Source organism: Salmo salar, chromosome ssa13 (assembly GCF_905237065.1).
Source record: "Salmo salar chromosome ssa13, Ssal_v3.1, whole genome shotgun sequence".
Taxonomy (NCBI): Eukaryota; Metazoa; Chordata; class Actinopteri; order Salmoniformes; family Salmonidae; genus Salmo; species Salmo salar.
In genome coordinates, this window is record NC_059454.1 from 7,689,083 (window position 1) to 7,715,962 (window position 26,880).

The 26,880-nt window shown below is 47.3% G+C and overlaps 1 protein-coding gene across 2 annotated transcripts in view; it reads left to right on the forward strand.

Moving 5' to 3' along the window:
• lama5 (laminin, alpha 5) overlaps window positions 1-26,880 on the forward strand; it is a 240,070-nt gene that overhangs the window by 139,808 nt on the left and 73,382 nt on the right. For both annotated transcript variants that reach the window (XM_045692859.1, XM_045692860.1), the window contains exons 29-36: window positions 5,478-5,575; window positions 9,445-9,649; window positions 9,864-9,990; window positions 10,345-10,484; window positions 10,929-11,044; window positions 13,735-13,946; window positions 18,267-18,468; window positions 21,920-22,064. In XM_045692859.1, the coding sequence (XP_045548815.1) occupies window positions 5,478-5,575; window positions 9,445-9,649; window positions 9,864-9,990; window positions 10,345-10,484; window positions 10,929-11,044; window positions 13,735-13,946; window positions 18,267-18,468; window positions 21,920-22,064 (1,245 nt within the window). The remainder of the gene's footprint in view (window positions 1-5,477; window positions 5,576-9,444; window positions 9,650-9,863; window positions 9,991-10,344; window positions 10,485-10,928; window positions 11,045-13,734; window positions 13,947-18,266; window positions 18,469-21,919; window positions 22,065-26,880) is intronic.

Below are 26,880 nucleotides of genomic sequence, written 5' to 3' on the forward strand. Positions count from 1 at the left end.
TCCTGTCATAGTCCGTGTATGTAGGTGGCAGGGAAGTCAGGCGCAGGAGAAAACAGAGTGGTTTAAAAAATGGAATATTTATTCCCAAAACCAACGTAGAAAAGAATCCGGTTAAAACAATAACCCGTCGCACACCGACATAGAAACAACACGTACATCACAAACAAACAATCACCGACAGAGAAATGAGGGGAATCAGAGGGTTAAATACACAACATATAATTACTGGGATATGAAACAGGTGTGTAAAGAGACCAGACAAAACCAATGGAAAATTAAAAACTGATCAATGGTGGCTAGAAGGCCGGTGACGTCGACCGCCGAACACCACCCGAACAAGGAGGGGCATTAACTTCAGTAGAAGTCGTGACAAGTCCTCTTCTGGCTGTGCCTTGTGGAGATTATAACAGAACATGGCCAAGATGTTCCAATGTTCATAAATGACCAGCATGGTCAAATAATAATAATCACAGTAGTTGTCCAGGGTGCAACAAGTCAACACCTCAGGAGTAAATGTCAGTTGGCTTTTCATAGCCGATCATTGAGAGTATCTCTACCGCTCCTGCTGTTTCTAGAGAGTTGAAAACAGCAGGTCTGGGACAGGCAGCACATCCGGTGAACAGGTCAGGGTTCCATAGCCGCAGGCAGAACAGTTGAAACTGGAGCAGCAGCATGGCCAGGTGGACTGGGGACAGCAAGGAGTCATCATGCCAGGTAGTCCTGAGGCATGGTCCTAGGGCTCAGGTCCTCCGAGAGAGAGAAAGAAAGAAAGAGAGAAAGAGAGAATTAGAGAGAGCATACTTAAATTCACACAGGACACCGGATAAGACAGGAGAAATACTCCAGATATAACAGACTGACCCTAGCCCCAGACACACATACTACTGCAGCATAAATACTGGAGGCTGAGACAGGAGGGGTCAGGAGACATTGTGGCCTCGTCCGATGATTCCCCCGGACAGGGCCAAACAGGCAGGATATAACCCCACCCACTTTGCCAAAGCACAGCCCCCACACCACTAGAGGGATATCATCAACCACCAACTTACCATCCTGAGACTAGGCCGAGTATAGGCCACAAAGATCTCCGCCACGGCACAACCCAAGGGGGGGCGCCAACCCAGACAGGAAGACCACGTCAGTGACTCAACCCACTCAAGTGACGCACCCCTCCTAGGGACGGCATGGAAGAACACCAAGTAAGCCAGTGACTCAGCCCCTGTAATAGGGTTAGAGGCAGAGAATCCCAGTGGAGAGAGGGGAACCAGCCAGGCAGAGACAGCAAGGGCGGTTCGTTGCTCCAGAGCCTTTCTGTTCACCTTCACACTCCTGGGCCAGACTACACTCAATCATAGGACCTACTGAAGAGATGAGTCTTCAGTAAAGACTTAAATGTTGAGACCGAGTCTGCGTCTCTCACATGGGTAGGCAGACCATTCCATAAAAATGGAGCTCTATAGGAGAACGCCCTGCCTCCAGCTGTTTGCTTAGAAATTCTAGGGACAATTAGGAGGCCTGCGTCTTGTGACCGTAGCGTACGTGTAGGTATGTGCGGCAGGACCAAATCGGGAAGATAGGTAGGAGCAAGCCCATGTAATGCTTTGTAGGTTAGCAGTAAAACCTTGAAATCAGCCTTTGTCTTAACAGGAAGCCAGTGTAGGGAGGCTAGCACTGGAGTAATATGATCAAATTTTTTGGTTCTAGTCAGGATTCTAGCAGCCGTATTTAGCACTAACTGAAGTTTATTTAGTGCTTTATCCGGGTAGCCGGAAAGTAGAGAATTGCAGTAGTAACCTAGAAGTAACAAAAGCATGGATTAATTTTTATGCATCATTTTTGGACAGAAAGTTTCAGATTTGTGTAATGTTACGTAGATGGAAAAAAGCTGTCCTTGAAACAGTCTTGATATGTTCTTCAAAAGAGAGTTCAGGGTCCAGAGTAACGCCGAGGTCCTTCACAGTTTTATTTGAGACGACTGTACAACCATCAAGATTAATTGTCAGATTCAACAGAAGATCTCTTTGTTTCTTGGGACCTAGAACAAGCATCTCTGTTTTGTCCCAGTTTAAAAGTAGAACGTTTGCAGCCATCCACTTCCTTATGTCTGAAACACAGGCTTCTAGCGAGGGCAATTTTGGGGCTTCACCGTGTTTCATTGAAATGTACAGCTGTGTATCATCCGCATAGCAGTGAAATTTAACATTATGTTTTCGAACGACATCCCCAAGAGGTAAAATATATAGTGAAAACAATAGTGGTCCTAAAACAGAACCTTGAGGAACACCGAAATTTACAGTTGATTTGTCAGAGGACAAACCATTCACAGAGACAAACTGTTATCTTTCCGACAGATAAGAGCTAAACCAGGCCAGAACTTGTCCATGTAGACCAATTTGGGTTTCCAATCTCTCCAAAGGAATGTGGTGATCGATGGTATCAAAAGCAGCACTAAGATCTAGGAGCACGAGGACAGATGCAGAGCCTCGGTCTGACACCATTAAAAGGTCATTTATCACCTTCACAAGTGCAGTCTCAGTGCTATGATGGGCTCTAAAACCAGACTGAAGCGTTTCATATACATTGTTTGTCTTTAGGAAGGCAGTGAGTTGCTGCGCAACAGCTTTTTCCCAAAATTTTGAGAGGAATGGAAGATTCGATATAGGCCGATAGTTTTTTATATTTTCTGGGTCAAGATTTGGCTTTTTCAAGAGAGGCTTTATTACTGCCACTTTTAGTGAGTTTCGTACACATCCGGTGGATAGAGAGCCGTTTATTATGTTCAACATAGGAGGGCCAAGCACAGGAAGCAGTTCTTCCAGTAGTTTACTTGCAATAGGGTCCAGTATGCAGCTTGAAGGTTTAGAGGCCATGATTATTTTCATCATTGTGTCAAGAGATATAGTACTAAAACACTTTAGTGTCTCCCTTGATCCTAGGTCCTGGCAGAGTTGTGCAGACTCAGGACAACAGAGCTTTGGAGGAATACTCAGATTTAAAGAGGAGTCCGTAATTTGCTTTCTAATGGTCATGATCTTTTCCTCAAAGAAGTTCATGAATTTATTACTGCTGAAGTGAAAGCCATCCTCTCTTGGGGAATGCTGCTTTTTAGTTAGCTTTGCGACAGTATCAAAAATACATTTAGGATTGTTCTTATTTTCCTCAATTAAGTTGGAAAAATAGAATGATCGAGCAGCAGTGAGGGCTCTTCGATACTGCACGGTGCTGTCTTTCCAAGCTAGTCGGAAGACTTCCAGTTTGGTGTGGCGCCATTTCCGTTCCAATTTTCTGGAAGCTTGCTTCAGAGCTCGTGTATTTTCTGTATACCAGGGAGCTAGTTTCTTATGACAGATGTTTTTAGTTTTTAGGGGTGGGTCACGTTCGTCGGAAGGATGGGACCAAGGCACAGCGGGAATGTGAATACTCATCTTCTTTATTATGAAGAAAATCAAAATAAACACTTAAACAAAAACAACGACGCGAAAACAGTCCTGTGAGGCACACAGCTACACATGGAACAACTACCCATAAAAACCCATGAAAAAACACCCCTACTAAATAGGACCTTCAATTAAAGGCAACGAGGAACAGCTGACTCCAATTGAAGGTCAACCCAATAAACTAAACATAGAAATAGAAAGACTAGAACGAACATAAAAATATACTAACATAGAACATTAACCAAAAACCCCGAAACACATAAAACAAACACCCCCTGCCACGTTCTGACCAAACTACAATAACAAATAACCCCTTTTACTGGTCAGGAAGTGACAGGGTGTAACTGCATCTAGGGTATTGCGCAAGGATAAATTGAATTCCTCAGTTAGGTGGTTAACTGATTTTTGTCCTCTGATGTCCTTGGGTAGGCAGAGGGAGTCTGGAAGGGCATCAAGGAATCTTTGGGTTGTCTGAGAATTTATAGCACGTCTTTTGATGATCCTTGGTTGGGATCTGAGCAGATTATTTGTTGCGATTGCAAAGGTAATAAAATGGTGGTCTGATAGTCCAGGATTATGGGGAAAAACATTAAAATCCACAACATTTATTCCACGGGACAAAACAAGGTCCAGAGTATGACTGTGGCAGTGAGTAGGTCCGGAGACATGTTGGACAAAACCCACTGAGTTGATGATGGCTCCGAAAGCCTTTTGGAGTGGGTCTGTGGACTTTTCCATGTGAATATTAAAGTCACCAAAAATTAGAATATTATCTGCTATGACTACAATGTCCGATAGGAATTCAGGGAACTCAGTGAGGAATGCTGTATATGGCCCAGGAGGCCTGTAAACAGTAGCTATAAAAAGTGATTGAGTAGGCTGCATAGATTTCATGACTAGAAGCTCAAAAGACGACAACGTCATGTTTTTTTTCTTTGTAAATTGAAATTTGCTATCGTAAATATTAGCAACACCTCCGCCTTTGCGGGATGCACGGGGGATATGGTCACTAGTGTAACCAGGTGAGGCCTCACTTAACACAGTCAATTCAAAAGGTTAAGCCATGTTTCAGTCAGGCCAATCACATCAAGATTATGATCAGTGATTAGTTCATTGACTATAACAGACTTGGAAGTGAGGGATCTAACATTAAGTAGCCCTATTTTGAGATGTGAGGTATCACGATCTCTTTCAATAATGACAGGAATGGAGGAGGTCTTTATTCCAGTGAGATTGCTAAGGCAAACACCTCCATGTTTAGTTTTGCACACAATCCGTATGGGGATAGCTGAGCTGACTACACTGACTGTGCTAGTGGCAGACTCCACTAAGCTGGCAGGCTGGCTAACAGCCTGCTGCCTGGCCTGCACCCTATTTCATTGTGGAGCTAAGGGAGTTAGAGCTCTGTCTATGTTCGTAGATAAGATGAGAGCACCCCTCCAGCTAGGATGGAGTCCGTCACTCCTCAACAGGCCAGGCTTGGTCCTGTTTGTGGGTGAGTCCCAGAAAGAGGGCCAATTATCTACAAATTATATCTTTTGGGAGGGGCAGAAAACAGTTTTCAACCAGCGATTAAGTTGTGAGACGCTGCTGTAGAGCTCATCACTCCCCCTAACTGGGAGGGGGCCAGAGACAATTAATCGATGCCGACACATCTTTCTAGCTGATTTACACGCTGAAGCTATGTTGCGCTTGGTGACCTCTGACTGTTTCATCCTAACATCGTTGGTGCCGACGTGGATAACAATATCTCTATACTCTCTACACTTGCCAGTTTTAGCTTTAGCCGGCACCATCTTCAGATTAGCCTTAACATCGGTAGCCCTGGCCCCTGGTAAACAGTGTATGATCGCTGGATGATTCGTCTTAACTTTTTTTGGAGTTAATAAATCCAATGTGAAATGTGATAACTTCAGTATCCTTAAACTAGTCTAGAAAACTAGCTGGCAGACAGACGCTGGATGGAGAAGTTTCTGTGCGACAGAGTGAGTCATATGCGTTTTTTTGTGGGACTGAAACTTTTCTTCATCTTTCCTCCAGCACAAAGTGTACCTGGTTCCCCGGGAGCAGTTTATCATGGAGTACCTGGAGGCTAAAGTCCACTGTATCAGCACACATGGACTGTTCTCACCTGACAGGTAACCATCACACAGACCCTTCTCACCTGACAGGTAACCAGACAGACCCTTCTCACCTGACAGGTAACCAGACAGACCCTTCTCACCTGACAGGTAACCATCACACAGACCCTTCTCACCTGACAGGTAACCAGACAGACCCTTCTCACCTGACAGGTAACCAGACAGACCCTTCTCACCTGACAGGTAACCATCACACAGACCCTTCTCACCTGACAGGTAACCAGACAGACCCTTCTCACCTGACAGGTAACCAGACAGACCATTCTCACCTGACAGGTAACCATCACACAGACCCTTCTCACCTGACAGGTAACCAGACAGGCCCTTCTCACCTGACAGGTAACCAGACAGGCCCTTCTCACCTGACAGGTAACCAGACAGACCCTTCTCACCTGACAGGTAACCAGACAGACCATTCTCACCTGACAGGTAACCATCACACAGACCCTTCTCACCTGACAGGTAACCAGACAGACCCTTCTCACCTGACAGGTAACCATCACACAGACCCTTCTCACCTGACAGGTAACCAGACAGACCCTTCTCACCTGACAGGTAACCATCACACAGACCATTCTCACCTGACAGGTAACCAGACAGACCCTTCTCACCTGACAGGTAACCAGACAGACCCTTCTCACCTGACAGGTAACCAGACAGACCATTCTCACCTGACAGGTAACCATCACACAGACCCTTCTCACCTGACAGGTAACCAGACAGACCCTTCTCACCTGACAGGTAACCATCACACAGACCCTTCTCACCTGACAGGTAACCAGACAGACCCTTCTCACCTGACAGGTAACCAGACAGACCCTTCTCACCTGACAGGTAACCATCACACAGACCCTTCTCACCTGACAGGTAACCATCACACAGACCCTTCTCACCTGACAGGTAACCAGACAGGCCCTTCTCACCTGACAGGTAACCATCACACAGACCCTTCTCACCTGACAGGTAACCAGACAGACCCTTCTCACCTGACAGGTAACCATCACACAGACCCTTCTCACCTGACAGGTAACCAGACAGACCCTTCTCACCTGACAGGTAACCAGACAGACCCTTCTCACCTGACAGGTAACCAGACAGACCCTTCTCACCTGACAGGTAACCATCACACAGACCCTTCTCACCTGACAGGTAACCATCACACAGACCCTTCTCACCTGACAGGTAACCAGACAGACCCTTCTCACCTGACAGGTAACCAGACAGACCCTTCTCACCTGACAGGTAACCAGACAGACCCTTCTCACCTGACAGGTAACCAGACAGACCCTTCTCACCTGACAGGTAACCAGACAGACCCTTCTCACCTGACAGGTAACCATCACACAGACCCTTCTCACCTGACAGGTAACCAGACAGACCCTTCTCACCTGACAGGTAACCAGACAGACCCTTCTCACCTGACAGGTAACCATCACACAGACCCTTCTCACCTGACAGGTAACCAGACAGACCCTTCTCACCTGACAGGTAACCATCACACAGACCCTTCTCACCTGACAGGTAACCAGACAGACCCTTCTCACCTGACAGGTAACCATCACACAGACCCTTCTCACCTGACAGGTAACCAGACAGACCCTTCTCACCTGACAGGTAACCATCACACAGACCATTCTCACCTGACAGGTAACCAGACAGACCCTTCTCACCTGACAGGTAACCAGACAGGCCCTTCTCACCTGACAGGTAACCATCACACAGACCCTTCTCACCTGACAGGTAACCATCACACAGACCCTTCTCACCTGACAGGTAACCAGACAGACCCTTCTCACCTGACAGGTAACCAGACAGACCCTTCTCACCTGACAGGTAACCATCACACAGACCCTTCTCACCTGACAGGTAACCAGACAGACCCTTCTCACCTGACAGGTAACCAGACAGACCATTCTCACCTGACAGGTAACCATCACACAGACCCTTCTCACCTGACAGGTAACCAGACAGACCCTTCTCACCTGACAGGTAACCAGACAGACCCTTCTCACCTGACAGGTAACCAGACAGACCCTTCTCACCTGACAGGTAACCATCACACAGACCCTTCTCACCTGACAGGTAACCAGACAGACCCTTCTCACCTGACAGGTAACCATCACACAGACCCTTCTCACCTGACAGGTAACCATCACACAGACCCTTCTCACCTGACAGGTAACCAGACAGACCCTTCTCACCTGACAGGTAACCAGACAGACCCTTCTCACCTGACAGGTAACCATCACACAGACCCTTCTCACCTGACAGGTAACCATCACACAGACCCTTCTCACCTGACAGGTAACCAGACAGACCCTTCTCACCTGACAGGTAACCATCACACAGACCCTTCTCACCTGACAGGTAACCAGACAGACCCTTCTCACCTGACAGGTAACCAGACAGACCCTTCTCACCTGACAGGTAACCAGACAGACCCTTCTCACCTGACAGGTAACCAGACAGACCCTTCTCACCTGACAGGTAACCATCACACAGACCCTTCTCACCTGACAGGTAACCAGACAGACCCTTCTCACCTGACAGGTAACCAGACAGACCCTTCTCACCTGACAGGTAACCAGACAGACCCTTCTCACCTGACAGGTAACCATCACACAGACCCTTCTCACCTGACAGGTAACCAGACAGACCCTTCTCACCTGACAGGTAACCAGACAGACCCTTCTCACCTGACAGGTAACCAGACAGACCCTTCTCACCTGACAGGTAACCAGACAGACCCTTCTCACCTGACAGGTAACCATCACACAGACCCTTCTCACCTGACAGGTAACCAGACAGACCCTTCTCACCTGACAGGTAACCAGACAGACCCTTCTCACCTGACAGGTAACCATCACACAGACCCTTCTCACCTGACAGGTAACCATCACACAGACCCTTCTCACCTGACAGGTAACCATCACACAGACCCTTCTCACCTGACAGGTAACCAGACAGACCCTTCTCACCTGACAGGTAACCATCACACAGACCCTTCTCACCTGACAGGTAACCAGACAGACCCTTCTCACCTGACAGGTAACCATCACACAGACCCTTCTCACCTGACAGGTAACCATCACACAGACCCTTCTCACCTGACAGGTAACCATCACACAGACCCTTCTCACCTGACAGGTAACCAGACAGACCCTTCTCACCTGACAGGTAACCATCACACAGACCCTTCTCACCTGACAGGTAACCAGACAGACCCTTCTCACCTGACAGGTAACCAGACAGACCCTTCTCACCTGACAGGTAACCAGACAGACCCTTCTCACCTGACAGGTAACCATCACACAGACCCTTCTCACCTGACAGGTAACCATCACACAGACCCTTCTCACCTGACAGGTAACCATCACACAGACCCTTCTCACCTGACAGGTAACCAGACAGACCCTTCTCACCTGACAGGTAACCAGACAGACCCTTCTCACCTGACAGGTAACCAGACAGAAGGGATTTCGGCTCTGAATAAGTCATATGTTGTAGAATCAGACCAGTCACCAGACTGTATTATTGTGGCTGAGCTCCTGACCCAAGTCCCCAGCTCCTACATACTTACATCAACTCTTTTCCACTTTCACATTTTCTTGTCCCCTCTCCTCCCTCACTCCTCCTACCCTCTCCCTTCCTCTCGATACCTCCTCTTCCTCTCCCTTCTCCTCTCCCTCCTCCCCTCTCCTCTCCCTCCTCTGCTGTCCCTCCTCTCCTCTTTCCTTCTCCTTCCTCACTCCTCCTACCCTCTCCCTTCCTATCTCTACCTCCTCTTCCTCTTCTTCTACCCTATCCCGCCCTCCCTCCTCCCCTCTTCCTCTCCCCTCTCTCTTCCTCTTCCTCTCCCATCCCAGTTCGTCCTGTATCCCATCGAGGTTCCAGACCCCCTCTGATTCGCTGGTGTTGAAGGAAGGTCAAGGGTCATCTGTCCAGGAGCCTGTCCTGGCCTCCCCTGCTGACCCCCCGCTGGGTCCAGCCGACACCACTCCCTGGGCCAGCGGAGACCGTCCTCCCACCGCAGCGGATAACGTGGACCATGTCCGCCTTGATACCTCTCAGGTAATTCTTCATCATTTCATTCAGTTACCTGGTTTAGGACATTAGATTTTTTTTCCAGGAAATCTATTAAGGTTGAGAACCTACGTTCTAGAAAGACCTCACATTGGATGTTATTGAAGTTTTCGTTGACCTTCACACAATGAAACCAATTCACTAATATTTTTCTGCTGAGCGAGTCCAGTGTCATGCATGGTTCTAACTTCCTGTACTCCAGAATGCAGCAGTGTACTCTGCCCGTGTCCACACTCTGGGTCGCTACGTTTTCATCCTGCACTACCACCAGCCCCTCCACCCCACCTACCCTGTCCAGGTCTTCGTCAACGGTGGACGCATCTGGCAAGGTGACGCACATTACACCACCTTGAATATCTCTCTATATCAATAGTTATACTATCACTGTTAAAAGATTTTTCAAGGACTTGATCACAATCTATAAATGAGCAAAATACAGAAAACAGGAAAAGTGACAGAAAATCATAATTATCTTTTGACAGTTGAATTTTTTTACTTTTGACAGATGAATTTGAATCTTTTGACAGTTCAATTTGAATCTTTTGACAGTTAAATTAAAATCTTTTGACAGTTGAATTTGAATCTTTTGACAGTTAAATTAAAATATTTTGACAGTTGAATTTCAATCTTTTGACAGTTAAATTAAAATATTTTGTAATCTTTTTGTAATCTCCATCCTCCAGGCCATGCCAACGCCTCTTTCTGTCCCCATGGTTACGGTTGCCGTAGCGTTCTGATCTCGGAGAACCAGATCATTCTGGACGTGACGGACAACGAGATCTTCCTGACTGTCCAGGTCCCTGACGGAAAAACACTCTGGCTGGTGAGTTAGTCTAGAAACACTGAGAACAAAATGTCTCTTATTTTTTATTAAGTGAAAGACAAGCGAAGATTAAAATGAATCCATAGAGCTTTATGGTTATTGTCCATTTCTCAAATCAGTTGTCTGTTTGCAGAGCTAAACACCTATTTCAGTACAGAGCATTGGCAAGTGTAGATAGAGGTGTATAAGGGTATGAAGGTCGAACAACATCTATGTGTGTGGTGTGTGGTGTGTGGTGTGTGTGTGTGTGTGTGTGTGTGTGTGTGTGTGTGTGTGTGTGTGTGTGTGTGTGTGTGTGTGGTGTGTGTGGTGTGTGGTGTGGTGGTGTGGTGTGTGTGTGTGTGTGTGTGTGTGTGTGTGTGTGTGTGTGTGTGTGTGTGTGTGTGTGTGTGTGTGTGTGTGTGTGTGTGTGTGTGTGTGTGTGTGTGTGTGTGTGTGTGTCAGGACTATGTTCTGGTGGTGCCAGAGAGCAGTTACAGCTCCAGTTACCTGTCTGAACAACCTCTGGACAAATCCTATGACTTCATCAGCAACTGTGGACAGAACAGCTTCTACATCAAGTGAGTTTACTGTACAGCATGTCTGTGTCTATATTGACGTTTTAAAAACAAAAAGCTAATAGAAGCTACAGAAGTTGTTGTGGCTGAGAATATATACTTTCTCAAATGTAATTTCAGTACCCAGAACCAAATCTCACCTGGTCAGTAGCTGGACAGCTAATCATCTGTCACAAGAGACTAACTACACTAACTACACTAACTAGAGACTAACTACACTAACTACACTAACTAGAGACTATCTACAGACTAACTACAGACTAACTAGATACTAACTAGAGACTAACTAGAGACTAACTAGACTAACCAGAGACTAACTAGAGACTAACTACACTAACTAGAGACTAACTACACTAACTAGAGACTAACTAGAGACTAACTAGAGACTAACTAGACACTAACTAGAGACTAACTAGAGACTAACTAGAGACTAACTACACTAACTAGAGACTAACTACACTAACTAGAGACTAACTAGAGACTAACTACACTAACTAGAGACTAACTAGAGACTAACTAGAGAGTAACTGCAGACTATCTACAGACTAACTAGAGACTAACTACAGACTAACTGCAGACTAACTAGAGACTATCTACAGACTAACTAGAGACTAACTACCAACAAACTACAGACTAACTAGAGACTATCTACACTAACTAGAGACTAACTAGAGACTAACTACCGACTGACTACAGACTAACTAGAGACTATCTACACTAACTAGAGACTAACTAGAGACTAACTACCGACTGACTACAGAGTAAATAGAGACTAACTACACTAACTAGAGACTAACTAGAGACTAACTGCAGACTATCTACAGACTAACTAGAGACTACCTACAGACTAACTAGAGACTAACTAGAGACTAACTACACTAACTAGAGACTAACTAGAGACTAACTACCGACTGACTACAGACTAAATAGAGACGAACTACACTAACTAGAGACTAACTAGAGACTATCTACACTAACTAGAGACTAACTAGAGACTAACTACCGACTGACTACAGACTAACTAGAGACTATCTACACTAACTAGAGACTAACTAGAGACTAACTACCGACTGACTACAGAGTAAATAGAGACTAACTACAGACTAACTAGAGACTATCTACAGACTAACTACCAACTGACTACAGAGTAAATAGAGACTAACTACAGACTAACTAGAGACTAACTACCGACTGACTACAGAGTAAATAGAGACTAACTACAGACTAACTAGAGACTATCTAGAGACTAACTAGAGACTAACTACGAACAAACTACAGACTAACTAGAGACTATCTACACTAACTAGAGACTAACTAGAGACTAACTACCGACTGACTACAGAGTAAATAGAGACTAACTACACTAACTAGAGACTAACTACAGACTAATTAAAGACTAACTACAGACTAACTACACTAACTAGAGACTAACTAGAGACTAACAAGATACTAAATAGAGACTAACTACAGACTAACTACACTAACTAGAGACTAACTAGAGACTAACAAGATACTAAATAGAGACTAACTACAGACTAACTACACTAACTAGAGACTAACTAGAGACTAACAAGATACTAAATAGAGACTAACTACAGACTAACTACACTAACTAGAGACTAACTAGAGACTAACTACCGACTGACTACAGAGTAAATAGAGACTAACTACAGACTAACTACACTAACTAGAGACTAACAAGAGACTAAATAGAGACTAACTACAGACTAACTAGAGACTAACTAGAGACTAACTACCGACTGACTACAGAGTAAATAGAGACTAACTACAGACTAACTACACTAACTAGAGACTAACTAGAGACTAACAAGAGACTAAATAGAGACTAACTACAGACTAACTACACTAACTAGAGACTAACTAGAGACTAACAAGATACTAAATAGAGACTAACTACAGACTAACTACACTAACTAGAGACTAACTAGAGACTAACAAGATACTAAATAGAGACTAACTACAGACTAACTACACTAACTAGAGACTAACTAGAGACTAACTAGAGACTAACTAGAGACTAACAAGATACTAAATAGAGACTAACTACAGACTAACTACACTAACTAGAGACTAACTAGAGACTAACTGCAGACTATCTACAGACTAACTAGAGACTAACAAGATACTAAATAGAGACTAACTACAGACGAACTACACTAACTAGAGACTAACTAGAGACTAACAAGATACTAAATAGAGACTAACTACAGACTAACTACACTAACTAGAGACTAACTAAAGACTAACAAGATACTAAATAGAGACTAACTACAGACTAACTACACTAACTAGAGACTAACTAGAGACTAACAAGATACTAAATAGAGACTAATTAAAGACTAACTAGAGACTAACTAGAGACTAACTAGAGACTAACTACAGACTAACTACACACTAACTACACACTAACTAGACTAACTACAGACTAACAAGAGACTAACAACAGACTAACTACAGACTAACTACACTAACTAGAGACTAAATAGAGACTAAATAGAGACTGACTAGAGACTAACTAGCTCAAATGTGAATAACCTCTCCTCTCTCTCTCCAGTCCTGCCACAGCCTCTCCGTTCTGTCGTGGTTCAGCCATCTCTCTCTCTCTCTCTCTCCAGTCCTGCCACAGCCTCTCCGTTCTGTCGTGGTTCAGCCATCTCTCTCTCTCTCTCCAGTCCTGCCACAGCCTCTCCGTTCTGTCGTGGTTCAGCCATCTCTCTCTCTGCGTTCTTCAACAACGGTGCCATGCCCTGCGGGTGCCATGAGGTGGGCGCGGACAGCGATACCTGCGAACCCTTCGGAGGGCAGTGCCAGTGCAGACCTAACGTCATCGGCAGGGACTGCTCACAGTGTGTGACGGGCTACTGGGGATTCCCCAACTGTAGACGTGAGTCACTACAATACAAGGCCTGGCTGAGATATGAGACTGGGATATGGGAGGAGACTGGGATAAGGGAGGAGTCTGGGATAAGGGAGGAGGCTGGGATAAGGGAGGAGGCTGGGATAAGGGAGTAGACTGGGATAAGTGAGGAGACTGGGATACGAGAGGAGACTGGGATACGGGAGGAGACTGGGATACGGGAGGAGTCTGGGATACGGGAGGAGACTGGGATACGGGAGTAGACTGGGATACGGGAGGAGACTGGGATAAGGGAGTAGCCTGGGATAAGTGAGGAGACTGGGATAAGGGAGGAGGCTGGGATAAGGGAGGAGGCTGGGATAAGGGAGGAGTCTGGGATAAGGGAGGAGACTGGGATAAGTGAGGAGGCTGGGATAAGGGAGGAGGCTGGGATAAGGGAGGAGACTGGGATAAGGGAGGAGACTGGGATAAGTGTGGAGACGAGGAGACAGGAATACGGGAGGAGACTGGGATACGGGAGGACACTGGGATACGGGAGGAGACTGGGATACGGGAGGAGACTGGGATAAGGGAGGAGACTGGGATAAGGGGGGAGGCTGGGATAAGGGAGGAGACTGGGATAAGGGAGGAGACTGGGATACGGGAGGAGACGAGGAGACAGGAATACGGGAGGAGACTGGGATACGGGAGGAGACTGGGATACAGGAGGAGACTGGGATACGGGAGGACCCTGGGATACAGGGCTACTGGGGATTCCCCAACTGTAGACGTGAGTCACTACAATACAAGGCCTGGCTGAGATATGAGACTGGGATACGGGAGGAGACTGGGATAAGGGAGGAAGCTGGGATAAGGGAGGACTCTGGGATAAGGGAGGAGGCTGGGATAAGGGAGGAGACGAGGAGACGAGGAGACTGGGATACGGGAGGAGACTGGGATACGGGAGGAGACTGGGATACGGGAGTAGCCTGGGATAAGTGAGGAGACTGGGATACGGGAGTAGACTGGGATAAGGGAGGAGACTGGGATAAGGGAGGAGACTGGGATAAGTGAGGAGACTGGGATAAGTGAGGAGACTGGGATAAGGGAGGAGAAGGGATAAGGGAGGAGACGAGGAGACTGGGATACGGGAGGAGACTGGGATACGGGAGGAGACTGGGATAAGGGAGGAGACTGGGATAAGGGAGGAGGCTGGGATAAGGGAGGAGGCTGGGATAAGGGAGGAGACTGGGATAAGGGAGGAGACGAGGAGACAGGAATACGGGAGGAGACGAGGAGACAGGAATATGGGAGGAGACTGGGATACGGGAGGAGACTGGGATACGGGACGACCCTGGGATACAGGGCTACTGGGGATTCCCCAACTGTAGACGTGAGTCACTACAATACAAGGCCTGGCTGAGATATGAGACTGGGATAAGGGAGGAGTCTGGGATAAGGGAGGAGTCTGGGATAAGGGAGGAGGCTGGGATAAGGGAGGATACGAGGAGACTGGGATACGGGAGGAGACTGGGATACGGGAGGAGACTGGGATACGGGAGTAGCCTGGGATAAGTGAGGAGACTGGGATACGGGAGTAGACTGGGATAAGTGAGGAGACTTGGATACGGGAGGAGGCTGGGATAAGGGAGGAGTCTGGGATAAGGGAGGAGCCTGGGATAAGGGAGGAGACTGGGATAAGTGAGGAGACTGGGATAAGGGAGGAGTCTGGGATAAGGGAGGAGACTGGGATAAGGGAGGAGACTGGGATAAGGGAGGAGACGAGGAGACAGGAATACGGGAGAAGACTGGGATACGGGAGGACACTGGGATACGGGAGGAGACTGGGATACGGGAGGAGACTGGGATAAGGGAGGAGACTGGGATAAGGGGGGAGGCTGGGATAAGGGAGGAGACTGGGATAAGGGAGGAGACTGGGATACGGGAGGAGACGAGGAGACAGGAATACGGGAGGAGACTGGGATACGGGAGGAGACTGGGATACGGGAGGAGACTGGGATACGGGAGGACCCTGGGATACAGGGCTACTGGGGATTCCCCAACTGTAGACGTGAGTCACTACAATACAAGGCCTGGCTGAGATATGAGACTGGGATACGGGAGTAGACTGGGATAAGGGAGGAAGCTGGGATAAGGGAGGAGTCTGGGATAAGGGAGGAGGCTGGGATAAGGGAGGAGACGAGGAGACGAGGAGACTGGGATACGGGAGGAGACTGGGATACGGGAGGAGACTGGGATACGGGAGTAGCCTGGGATAAGTGAGGAGACTGGGATACGGGAGTAATCTGGGATAAGGGAGGAGTCTGGGATAAGGGAGGAGGCTGGGATAAGTGAGGAGACTGGGATAAGTGAGGAGACTGGGATAAGGGAGGAGGCTGGGATAAGGGAGGAGACGAGGAGACAGGAATACGGGAGGAGACTGGGATAAGTGAGGAGACTGGGATAAGTGAGGAGACTGGGATAAGTGAGGAGACTGGGATAAGGGAGGAGACTGGGATAAGGGAGGAGACGAGGAGACTGGGATACGGGAGGAGACTGGGATACGGGAGGAGACTGGGATAAGGGAGGAGACTGGGATAAGGGAGGAGGCTGGGATAAGGGAGGAGGCTGGGATAAGGGAGGAGACTGGGATAAGGGAGGAGACGAGGAGACAGGAATACGGGAGGAGACGAGGAGACAGGAATACGGGAGGAGACTGGGATACGGGAGGAGACTGGGATACGGGACGACCCTGGGATACAGGGCTACTGGGGATTCCCCAACTGTAGACGTGAGTCACTACAATACAAGGCCTGGCTGAGATATGAGACTGGGATAAGGGAGGAGTCTGGGATAAGGGAGGAGTCTGGGATAAGGGAGGAGGCTGGGATAAGGGAGGATACGAGGAGACTGGGATACGGGAGGAGACTGGGATACGGGAGGAGACTGGGATACGGGAGTAGCCTGGGATAAGTGAGGAGACTGGGATACGGGAGTAGACTGGGATAAGTGAGGAGACTTGGATACGGGAGTAGGCTGGGATAAGTGAGGAGACTGGGATAAGGGAGGAGACTGGGATAAGGGAGGAGACTGGGATAAGTGAGGAGACTGGGATAAGGGAGGAGACCGGGATACGGGAGGAGACCCGGGATACGGGAGGAGACCGGGATAAGGGAGGAGGCCGGGATAAGGGAGGAGAGTGGGATAAGGGAGGAGGCTGGGATAAGGGAGGAGACTGGGATAAGGGAGGAGGCTGGGATAAGGGATGAGGCTGGGATAAGGGAGGAGACGAGGAGACAGGAATACGGGAGGAGACTGGGATACGGGAGGAGCCTGGGATACGGGAGGAGACTGGGATACGGGAGGAGACTGGGATACGGGAGGAGACTGGGATAAGGGAGGAGGCTGGGATAAGGGAGGAGACTGGGATAAGGGAGGAGACTGGGATACGGGAGGAGACTGGGATACGGGAGGAGCCTGGGATACGGGAGGAGACTGGGATACGGGAGGAGCCTGGGATACGGGAGGAGACTGGGATACGGGAGGAGACTGGGATACGGGAGGAGACTGGGATATGGGAGGGGAATGGGATAAGGGAGGAGGCTGGGATAAGGGAGGAGGCTGGGATAAGGGAGGAGAGGGATAAGGGAGGAGAGGGATAAGGGAGGAGGGGGATAAGGGAGGAGACTGGGATAAGGGAGGAGACGAGGAGACAGGAATACGGGAGGAATACGGGAGGAGACTGGGATAAGGGAGGAGAGGGATAAGGGAGGAGACTGGGATAAGGGAGGAGACTGGGATAAGGGAGGAGACTGGGATACGGGAGGAGACTGGGATACGGGAGGAGACTGGGATACGGGAGGAGACTGGGATAAGGGAGGAGGCTGGGATAAGGGAGGAGACTGGGATACGGGAGGGGCCTGTGTACTGTGTGTATTGTCTGTGTGTACTGTCTGTGTGTACTATACTGTCTGTGTGTACTGTCTGTGTGTACTGTACTGTCTGTGTGTTCTGTCTGTGTGTACTATACTGTCTGTGTGTATTGTCTGTGTGTACTGTCTGTGTGTACTGTCTGTGTGTACTGTACTGTCTGTGTGTACTGTCTGTGTGTACTATACTGTCTGTGTGTACTGTCTGTGTGTACTGTACTGTCTGTGTGTACTATACTGTCTGTGTGTACTGTCTGTGTGTACTGTACTGTCTGTGTGTACTATACTGTCTGTGTGTACTGTCTGTGTGTACTGTCTGTGTGTACTATACTGTCTGTGTGTACTGTCTGTGTGTGTGAGTCTAATGTGTATGAAATGTCAGTGTACATATCTGTGGTATTGTGTGTGTCTACCAGTAATCTCTCCTCTAATCCCGCAGCGTGTCAGTGTGGTACACGGCTGTGTGAGCCGGTGACTGGAGACTGTATCTGCCCACCGAGGACCCTGCTCCCAGAGTGCATTCAGTGTGAGCCCCAGACGTTCGGCTGTCATCCTCTGGTCGGCTGTGAGGTCTGCAACTGCTCCCGTCCTGGAGTCACCGCTCTCGACGTCAGCTGTGACACCGACAGTGGACAGTGCAGGTACGAGACTGGGTTAGCTCCGGCTGAGCTACAAGGCTGATGTTCTGATGTTATGTACGAGACTGGGTTAGCTCCGGCTGAGCTACAAGGCTGATGTTCTGATGTTATGTACGAGACTGGGTTAGCTCCGGCTGAGCTACAAGGCTGATGTTCTGATGTTATGTACGAGACTGGGTTAGCTCCGGCTGAGCTACAAGGCTGATGTTCTGATGTTATGTACGAGACTGGGTTAGCTCCGGCTGAGCTACAAGGCTGATGTTCTGATGTTATGTACGAGACTGGGTTAGCTCCGGCTGAGCTACAAGGCTGATGTTCTGATGTTATGTACGAGACTGGGTTAGCTCCGGCTGAGCTACAAGGCTGATGTTCTGATGTTATGTACGAGACTGGGTTAGCTCCGGCTGAGCTACAAGGCTGATGTTCTGATGTTATGTACGAGACTGGGTTAGCTCCGGCTGAGCCACAAGGCTGATGTTCTGATGTTGTGTTGGTAATTCAATGCAGGTAAAGACCACTCTGGGTTTGAAAATGGGGTCGTATGCCCTTCACAAGACTAGTGTTAGGGCCCCGCTGAGTAAAAGCCTAGATATTTGTTATTTTTGGGGGTATCTAACAGAAGTCCGCCGGTCTCGGGCAAGTTTGCTTCTCACACAAGCATGGTTCAACCGCGATACTCTCCTAAAAACACCAAAAAAGGAAGTTGTCTATTTCTCTGTACTCGTCTGAGGTTTTTCTGAGACATTCTCTGACTTCTGTCATATTTACTCAACTCCACTTGCCAAATCGTGAGTCTTTGCCTTCAAGGTCAACTCTAAAATTAGGCCTGCGGATAAAAAAACAGTAATTTATTTAGTCCTCTCGTTATTCTGCCAGGAATAGAGCTAGTAGTAGGTGGACCGGGTTGGTATTTTGTTGTGTTGAGGTCACAGTTTGAGGTTACACAGTTGAGGTTACACAGTTTGAGGTTACACAGTTTGAGGTTACACAGTTTGAGGTTACACAGTTTGAGATTACACAGTTTGAGATTACACAGTTTGAGGTTACACAGTTTGAGGTTACACAGTTTGAGCTTACAGTTTGAGTTTACAGTTTGAGTTTACAGTTTGAGATTACACAGTTTGAGGTTACACAGTTTGAGGTTACACAGTTTGAGGTTACACAGTTTGAGGTCACAGTTTGAGTTTACAGTTTGAGGTCACAGTTTGAGGAACAGTTTGAGTTTACAGTTTGAGGTGTTACAGTTTGAGGTTACACAGTTTGAGGTTATAGTTTGAGGTTACAGTTTGAGGTCACAGTTTGAGGTTAGAGTTTGAGGTTACACAGTTTGAGGTTACACAGTTTGAGGTTACAGTTTGAGGTTATAGTTTGAGGTTACAGTTTGAGGTCACAGTTTGAGGTTAGAGTTTGAGGTTACACAGTTTGAGGTTACACAGTTTGAGGTTACAGTTTGAGGTTACAGTTTGAGTAACAATTTGAGGAACAGTTTGAGGAATAGTTTGAGGTCACACAGAGATTAAGTGGTAGGCTATAGATAGAGAATAACATTAATATAGTCTGGTATGCTCATATCTTAAAGGAAATGTTGTCTTTGGGGGCTGTAACCTAGGAGTTATCAAGCTTCAATGACCAGCAATCAGATAATGAATAGTTTAGGGCCAAAACAAGTGAGATACAACTTTTCTTGAATCTTTTCATTGAAGTTATATAGAGATGTTCAGGACAGGATACCTTAGGATAGGTCATCAGGAGATAGATGAGCCACCTCGTACCCTCTCCTCTCCCCCTCTTCTTCTCTCTCCTCCTCTCCTCCCCTCCCGTATATCTCCGTCTGCTTTCACTCTCCTCCCCTCCCCTCTTCTCTCTTTCCCCTCCTCTCCCTCTCTACCCTGCCCTCTTCCCTCTCCCCTCCCCCTCTCCCCTCCCCTTTCACCTCAATCCCCTCCTCTCCTCCTCTCCCCTTTCCCCTCCTCTCCTCCTCTCCCCTCTCCTCCCCTCTTCCCTCTCCCCCTCCCCCCTCCCCTCCCCCCTCCCCTCCTCTCCCTCTCCCTCTCTACCCTGCCCTCTTCCCTCTCTCCCCTCCCCTCCTCCTCTCCCCCTTCCCTCTCTCCCCTCCCCTTTCCCCTCCTCTTTCCCCTCCTCTCCTCCTCCCCTTTCCCCTTTCCCCTCCTCTCCCCCTCCCTTTTCCCCTCTTTCCTCTCCTCCCCTCTTCCCTCCCCCTTTCCCCTCCTCCTCTTCCCCCTCCCCCTCCCCTTTCCCCTCCTCTCCTCCCTCTCTCCCCTCCCCCTCCCCTTCTCCTCTCCCCCTCCCCCTCCCCTCCTCTCCACCCTCACCTCCTCCTCTCCCCTCCCCTCCTCCTCTCCACGCTCCCCTCTTCTCTCTTCTCCCCTTCCCTTCCCTCCTCTCCTCTCCTCTCCAATCCACTGTGAGTATCCAGACATAAAGACATTCTGCAGCAGTGTGTCACATTCCTCGGCTCCATTCCCAAATGCCAGCAGGAATCTGTGGTCTCTGTCCTGACAAGACATGTCTGTTAAGCTGCTATCAGCTCTCAGTACCTATAGGCCTTACATCAGCCTGCTGTCTGGAGTACTGACACGTGACACTGATACACACTCTGAAACAGATGCACGTACAAAGCAACACAGCCAAACGTGCTGCGCGATTATTTTCATTGGAAAACACTTTGCCTTCTAGAGATGCATCGTAACATTTTTTGATTGAATATGAGACCACATTTTGCTGACATCAGTGAATGATAGTTCATAATAACAACATGGACTGTGATATTATCTGACCACTTGACACACCCTGACCTTAGAGAGCCTTTTTTATTCTCTATCTGGTTAGGTCAGGGTGTGACTTGGGTGGGCATATCTATGTTTCTATTTCTTTGTTGGCCTAGTATGGTTCCCAATCAGAGGCAGCTGGTTATCGTTGTCTCTGATTGGGGATCATACTTAGGCAGCCGTTTTCCCACCTGTGTTTGTGGGTAGTTATTATTTTCTGTGAGTGTTTGTGTGCGCCTCAGTTGCGTCACGTTTGATTTCTGTTTACCTGCTTTTTTGTGAAAAGTTTCACTTCCATTAAAGATGTGGAATTACATGCACGCTGCGCCTTGGCTCATTTATGACAGGGAGTTAGAAGACAGTGAGCGTGACACCACTGAAAACAACACAACATGGACTGTGATATTATCTGACCACTGAAAACAACACAACATGGACTGTGATATTATCTGACCAGTGAAAACACCACAACATGGACTGTGATATTATCTGACCATTGAAAACACCACAACATGGACTGTGATATTATCTGACCACTGAAAACAACACAACATGGACTGTGATATTATCTGACCACTGAAAACAACACAACATGGACTGTGATATTATCTGACCACTGAAAACAACACTGTTTGTTAGTTAGTTTGTTTGTGATCATTCGCCAGATGCAAGAACAACATCATCGGTCGTCAGTGTGATCGCTGCAGCCCTGGTTTCTACGGTTACCCCAACTGTAGACCATGTGACTGCAACGACGCGGGAACAGAGGAGGATGTGTGTGACTCCTCCGTGGGGCGCTGCCTCTGCAAGGTGAGGACACACACAGTGTTACTTATTTATCAGTCTTGGTAGACTTGACAGGTTGGTAAAGTTATCCTAGTTTTGATGGCCATTAAAGGAAGATATAAAGGGGGAAAAGGGGGGATACCTAGTCAGTTGTACAACACAAAGGGAAAGGGGGGATACCTAGTCAGTTGTACAACACAAAGGGGGGTACCTAGTCAGTTGTACAACAGAAAGGGAAAGGGGGATACCTAGTCAGTTGTACAACAGAAAGGGAAAGGGGGATACCTAGTCAGTTATACAACAGAAAGGGGGATACCTAGTCAGTTGTACAACAGAAAGGGAGGATACCTAGTCAGTTATACAACACAAAGGGAAAGGGGGGATACCTAGTCAGTTATACAACAGAAAGGGAAAGGGGGGATACCTAGTCAGTTATACAACAGAAAGGGGGGGATACCTAGTCAGTTATACAACAGAAAGGGAAAGGGGGGATACCTAGTCAGTTATACAACACAAAGGGGGGATACCTAGTCAGTTATACAACAGAAAGGGGGATACCTAGTCAGTTATACAACAGAAAGGGAAAGGGGGGATACCTAGTCAGTTATACAACACAAAGGGGGGATACCTAGTCAGTTATACAACAGAAAGGGGGGATACCTAGTCAGTTGTACAACAGAAAGGGGGATACCTAGTCAGTTATACAACAGAAAGGGGGATACCTAGTCAGTTGTACAACACAAAGGGGGATACCTAGTCAGTTGTACAACAGAAAGGGGGATACCTAGTCAGTTGTACAACACAAAGGGGGATACCTAGTCAGTTATACAACAGAAAGGGGGGATACCTAGTCAGTTGTACAACAGAAAGGGGGGATATCTAGTCAGTTGTACAACAGAAAGGGAAAGGGGGGATACCTAGTCAGTTGTACAACAGAAAGGGGGGATACCTAGTCAGTTGTACAACAGAAAGGGAAAGGGGGGATACCTAGTCAGTTGTACAACAGAAAGGGGGGATACCTAGTCAGTTATAGAACAGAAAGGGGGGATACCTAGTCAGTTGTACAACACAAAGGGGGGATACCTAGTCAGTTGTACAACAGAAAGGGGGGATACCTAGTCAGTTATACAACAGAAAGGGAAAGGGGGATACCTAGTCAGTTATACAACAGAAAGGGAAAGGGGGATACCTAGTCAGTTATACAACAGAAAGGGAAAGGGGGATACCTAGTCAGTTATACAACAGAAAGGGGGATACCTAGTCAGTTATACAACAGAAAGGGAGGATACCTAGTCAGTTGTACAACAGAAAGGGAGGATACCTAGTCAGTTATACAACAGAAAGGGGTGATACCTAGTCAGTTGTACAACAGAAAGGGGGGATACCTAGTCAGTTGTACAACAGAAAGGGGGGATACCTAGTCAGTTATACAACAGAAAGGGGGGATACCTAGTCAGTTGTACAACACAAAGGGGGGATACCTAGTCAGTTATACAACACAAAGGGAAAGGGGGGATACCTAGTCAGTTGTACAACACAAAGGGGGGATACCTAGTCAGTTGTACAACACAAAGGGGGGATACCTAGTCAGTTGTACAACACAAAGGGGGGATACCTAGTCAGTTGTACAACAGAAAGGGAGGATACCTAGTCAGTTGTACAACACAAAGGGGGGATACCTAGTCAGTTGTACAACAGAAAGGGAAAGGGGGATACCTAGTCAGTTGTACAACAGAAAGGGAGGATACCTAGTCAGTTGTACAACACAAAGGGGGGATACCTAGTCAGTTGTACAACACAAAGGGGGATACCTAGTCAGTTGTACAACACAAAGGGGGGATACCTAGTCAGTTGTACAACAGAAAGGGGGATACCTAGTCAGTTGTACAACAGAAAGGGGGGATACCTAGTCAGTTGTACAACAGAAAGGGGGATACCTAGTCAGTTGTACAACACAAAGGGGGGATACCTAGTCAGTTGTACAACAGAAAGGGGGATACCTAGTCAGTTGTACAACAGAAAGGGGGATACCTAGTCAGTTGTACAACACAAAGGGGGGATACCTAGTCAGTTGTACAACAGAAAGGGGGGATACCTAGTCAGTTGTACAACAGAAAGGGAAAGGGGGATACCTAGTCAGTTGTACAACACAAAGGGGTGATACCTAGTCAGTTGTACAACAGAAAGGGGGGATACCTAGTCAGTTGTACAACAGAAAGGGGGGATACCTAGTCAGTTGTACAACGGAAAGGGGGGATACCTAGTCAGTTGTACAACAGAAAGGGGGGATACCTAGTCAGTTGTACAACACAAAGGGGGGATACCTAGTCAGTTGTACAACACAAAGGGGTGATACCTAGTCAGTTGTACAACAGAAAGGGGGGATACCTAGTCAGTTGTACAACAGAAAGGGGGGATACCTAGTCAGTTGTACAACAGAAAGGGGGGATACCTAGTCAGTTGTACAACAGAAAGGGGGGATACCTAGTCAGTTGTACAACAGAAAGGGAAAGGGGGATACCTAGTCAGTTGTACAACAGAAAGGGGTGATACCTAGTCAGTTATACAACAGAAAGGAGGATACCTAGTCAGTTGTACAACAGAAAGGGGAAATACCTAGTCAGTTGTACAACAGAAAGGGGGATACCTAGTCAGTTGTACAACAGAAAGGGGGGATACCTAGTCAGTTGTACAACAGAAAGGGGGATACCTAGTCAGTTGTACAACAGAAAGGGGGATACCTAGTCAGTTGTACAACATTAAGGGAGGATACCTAGTCAGTTGTACAACAGAAAGGGGGATACCTAGTCAGTTGTACAACAGAAAGGAGGATACCTAGTCAGTTGTACAACAGAAAGGGGATACCTAGTCAGTTGTACAACAGAAAGGGGGATACCTAGTCAGTTGTACAACAGAAAGGGGGGATACCTAGTCAGTTGTACAACAGAAAGGGGGGGATACCTAGTCAGTTGTACAACAGAAAGGGGGGATACCTAGTCAGTTGTACAACAGAAAGGGGGGATACCTAGTCAGTTATACAACAGAAAGGGAAAGGGGGATACCTAGTCAGTTGTACAACAGAAAGGGGGGGATACCTAGTCAGTTGTACAACAGAAAGGGGGATACCTAGTCAGTTATACAACAGAAAGGGGGGATACCTAGTCAGTTGTACAACAGAAAGGGGGGATACCTAGTCAGTTGTACAACAGAAAGGGGGGGATACCTAGTCAGTTGTACAACAGAAAGGGGGGATACCTAGTCAGTTATACAACAGAAAGGGAAAGGGGGATACCTAGTCAGTTGTACAACAGAAAGGGGGATACCTAGTCAGTTGTACAACAGAAAGGGGGGATACCTAGTCAGTTGTACAACAGAAAGGGGGATACCTAGTCAGTTATACAACAGAAAGGGAAAGGGGGATACCTAGTCAGTTGTACAACAGAAAGGGGGATACCTAGTCAGTTGTACAACAGAAAGGGGGATACCTAGTCAGTTATACAACAGAAAGGGGGGATACCTAGTCAGTTGTACAACAGAAAGGGGATACCTAGTCAGTTATACAACAGAAAGGGGGGATACCTAGTCAGTTGTACAACAGAAAGGGGATACCTAGTCAGTTGTACAACAGAAAGGGGGGATACCTAGTCAGTTGTACAACAGAAAGGGGATACCTAGTCAGTTGTACAACAGAAAGGGGGGATACCTAGTCAGTTATACAACACAAAGGGGGGATACCTAGTCAGTTGTACAACAGAAAGGGGGGATACCTAGTCAGTTGTACAACAGAAAGGAGGATACCTAGTCAGTTGTACAACAGAAAGGGGATACCTAGTCAGTTGTACAACAGAAAGGGGGGATACCTAGTCAGTTGTACAACATTAAGGGAGGATACCTAGTCAGTTGTCCAACAGAAAGGGGGATACCTAGTCAGTTGTACAACAGAAAGGGGGATACCTAGTCAGTTGTACAACAGAAAGGGGGGATACCTAGTCAGTTATACAACAGAAAGGGAAAGGGGGGATACCTAGTCAGTTATACAACAGAAAGGGGGGATACCTAGTCAGTTATACAACAGAAAGGGGGATACCTAGTCAGTTGTACAACAGAAAGGGAAAGGGGGGATACCTAGTCAGTTGTACAACAGAAAGGGAAAGGGGGATACCTAGTCAGTTGTACAACTGAATCTATTCAACTGAAATTTGTCTTCCGCATTTAACCCAACCCCTCTGAATCAGAGAGGTGGGGAGGGGGCTGCCTTAATCGTCATCCGCGTCTTCAGCGCCCGGGGAACAGTGGGTTAACTGCCTTTCTCAGGGGTAGAACGACCGATGTTTACCTTGTCAGCTCGGGGACTTGATCCAGCAACCTTTCAGTTACTGGCCCAACGCTCTAGGAACTACCACAATGACCAAATATGTTCCAGAGAGTAGATCTCTGCCATAGATGCTCTGGATCAGCCAATCTCAACAGGCAGCCTACATATTTCCCAACAACACTGGAAACTACATCATTCCCAACAACACTGTAAACTACATAATTCCCAGCAACACTGTAGCCTACATAATTCCCAACAACACTGTAGCCTACATAATTCCCAACAACACTGTAGCCTACATAATTCCCAACAACACTGTAGCCTACATAATTCCCAACAACACTGTAGCCTACATAATTCCCAACAACACTGGAAACGACATCAATATATTACTCTAGAGTGATGTTTTTTGTAATGCATTACCGTCAGCACTGCTCAGGTATCACATGAACACACATAAGACATGTCAAAATGTGTAGAATTGGGATAAATTAGCTTTAAAACTGCAACATTTTCTCTCCGTCC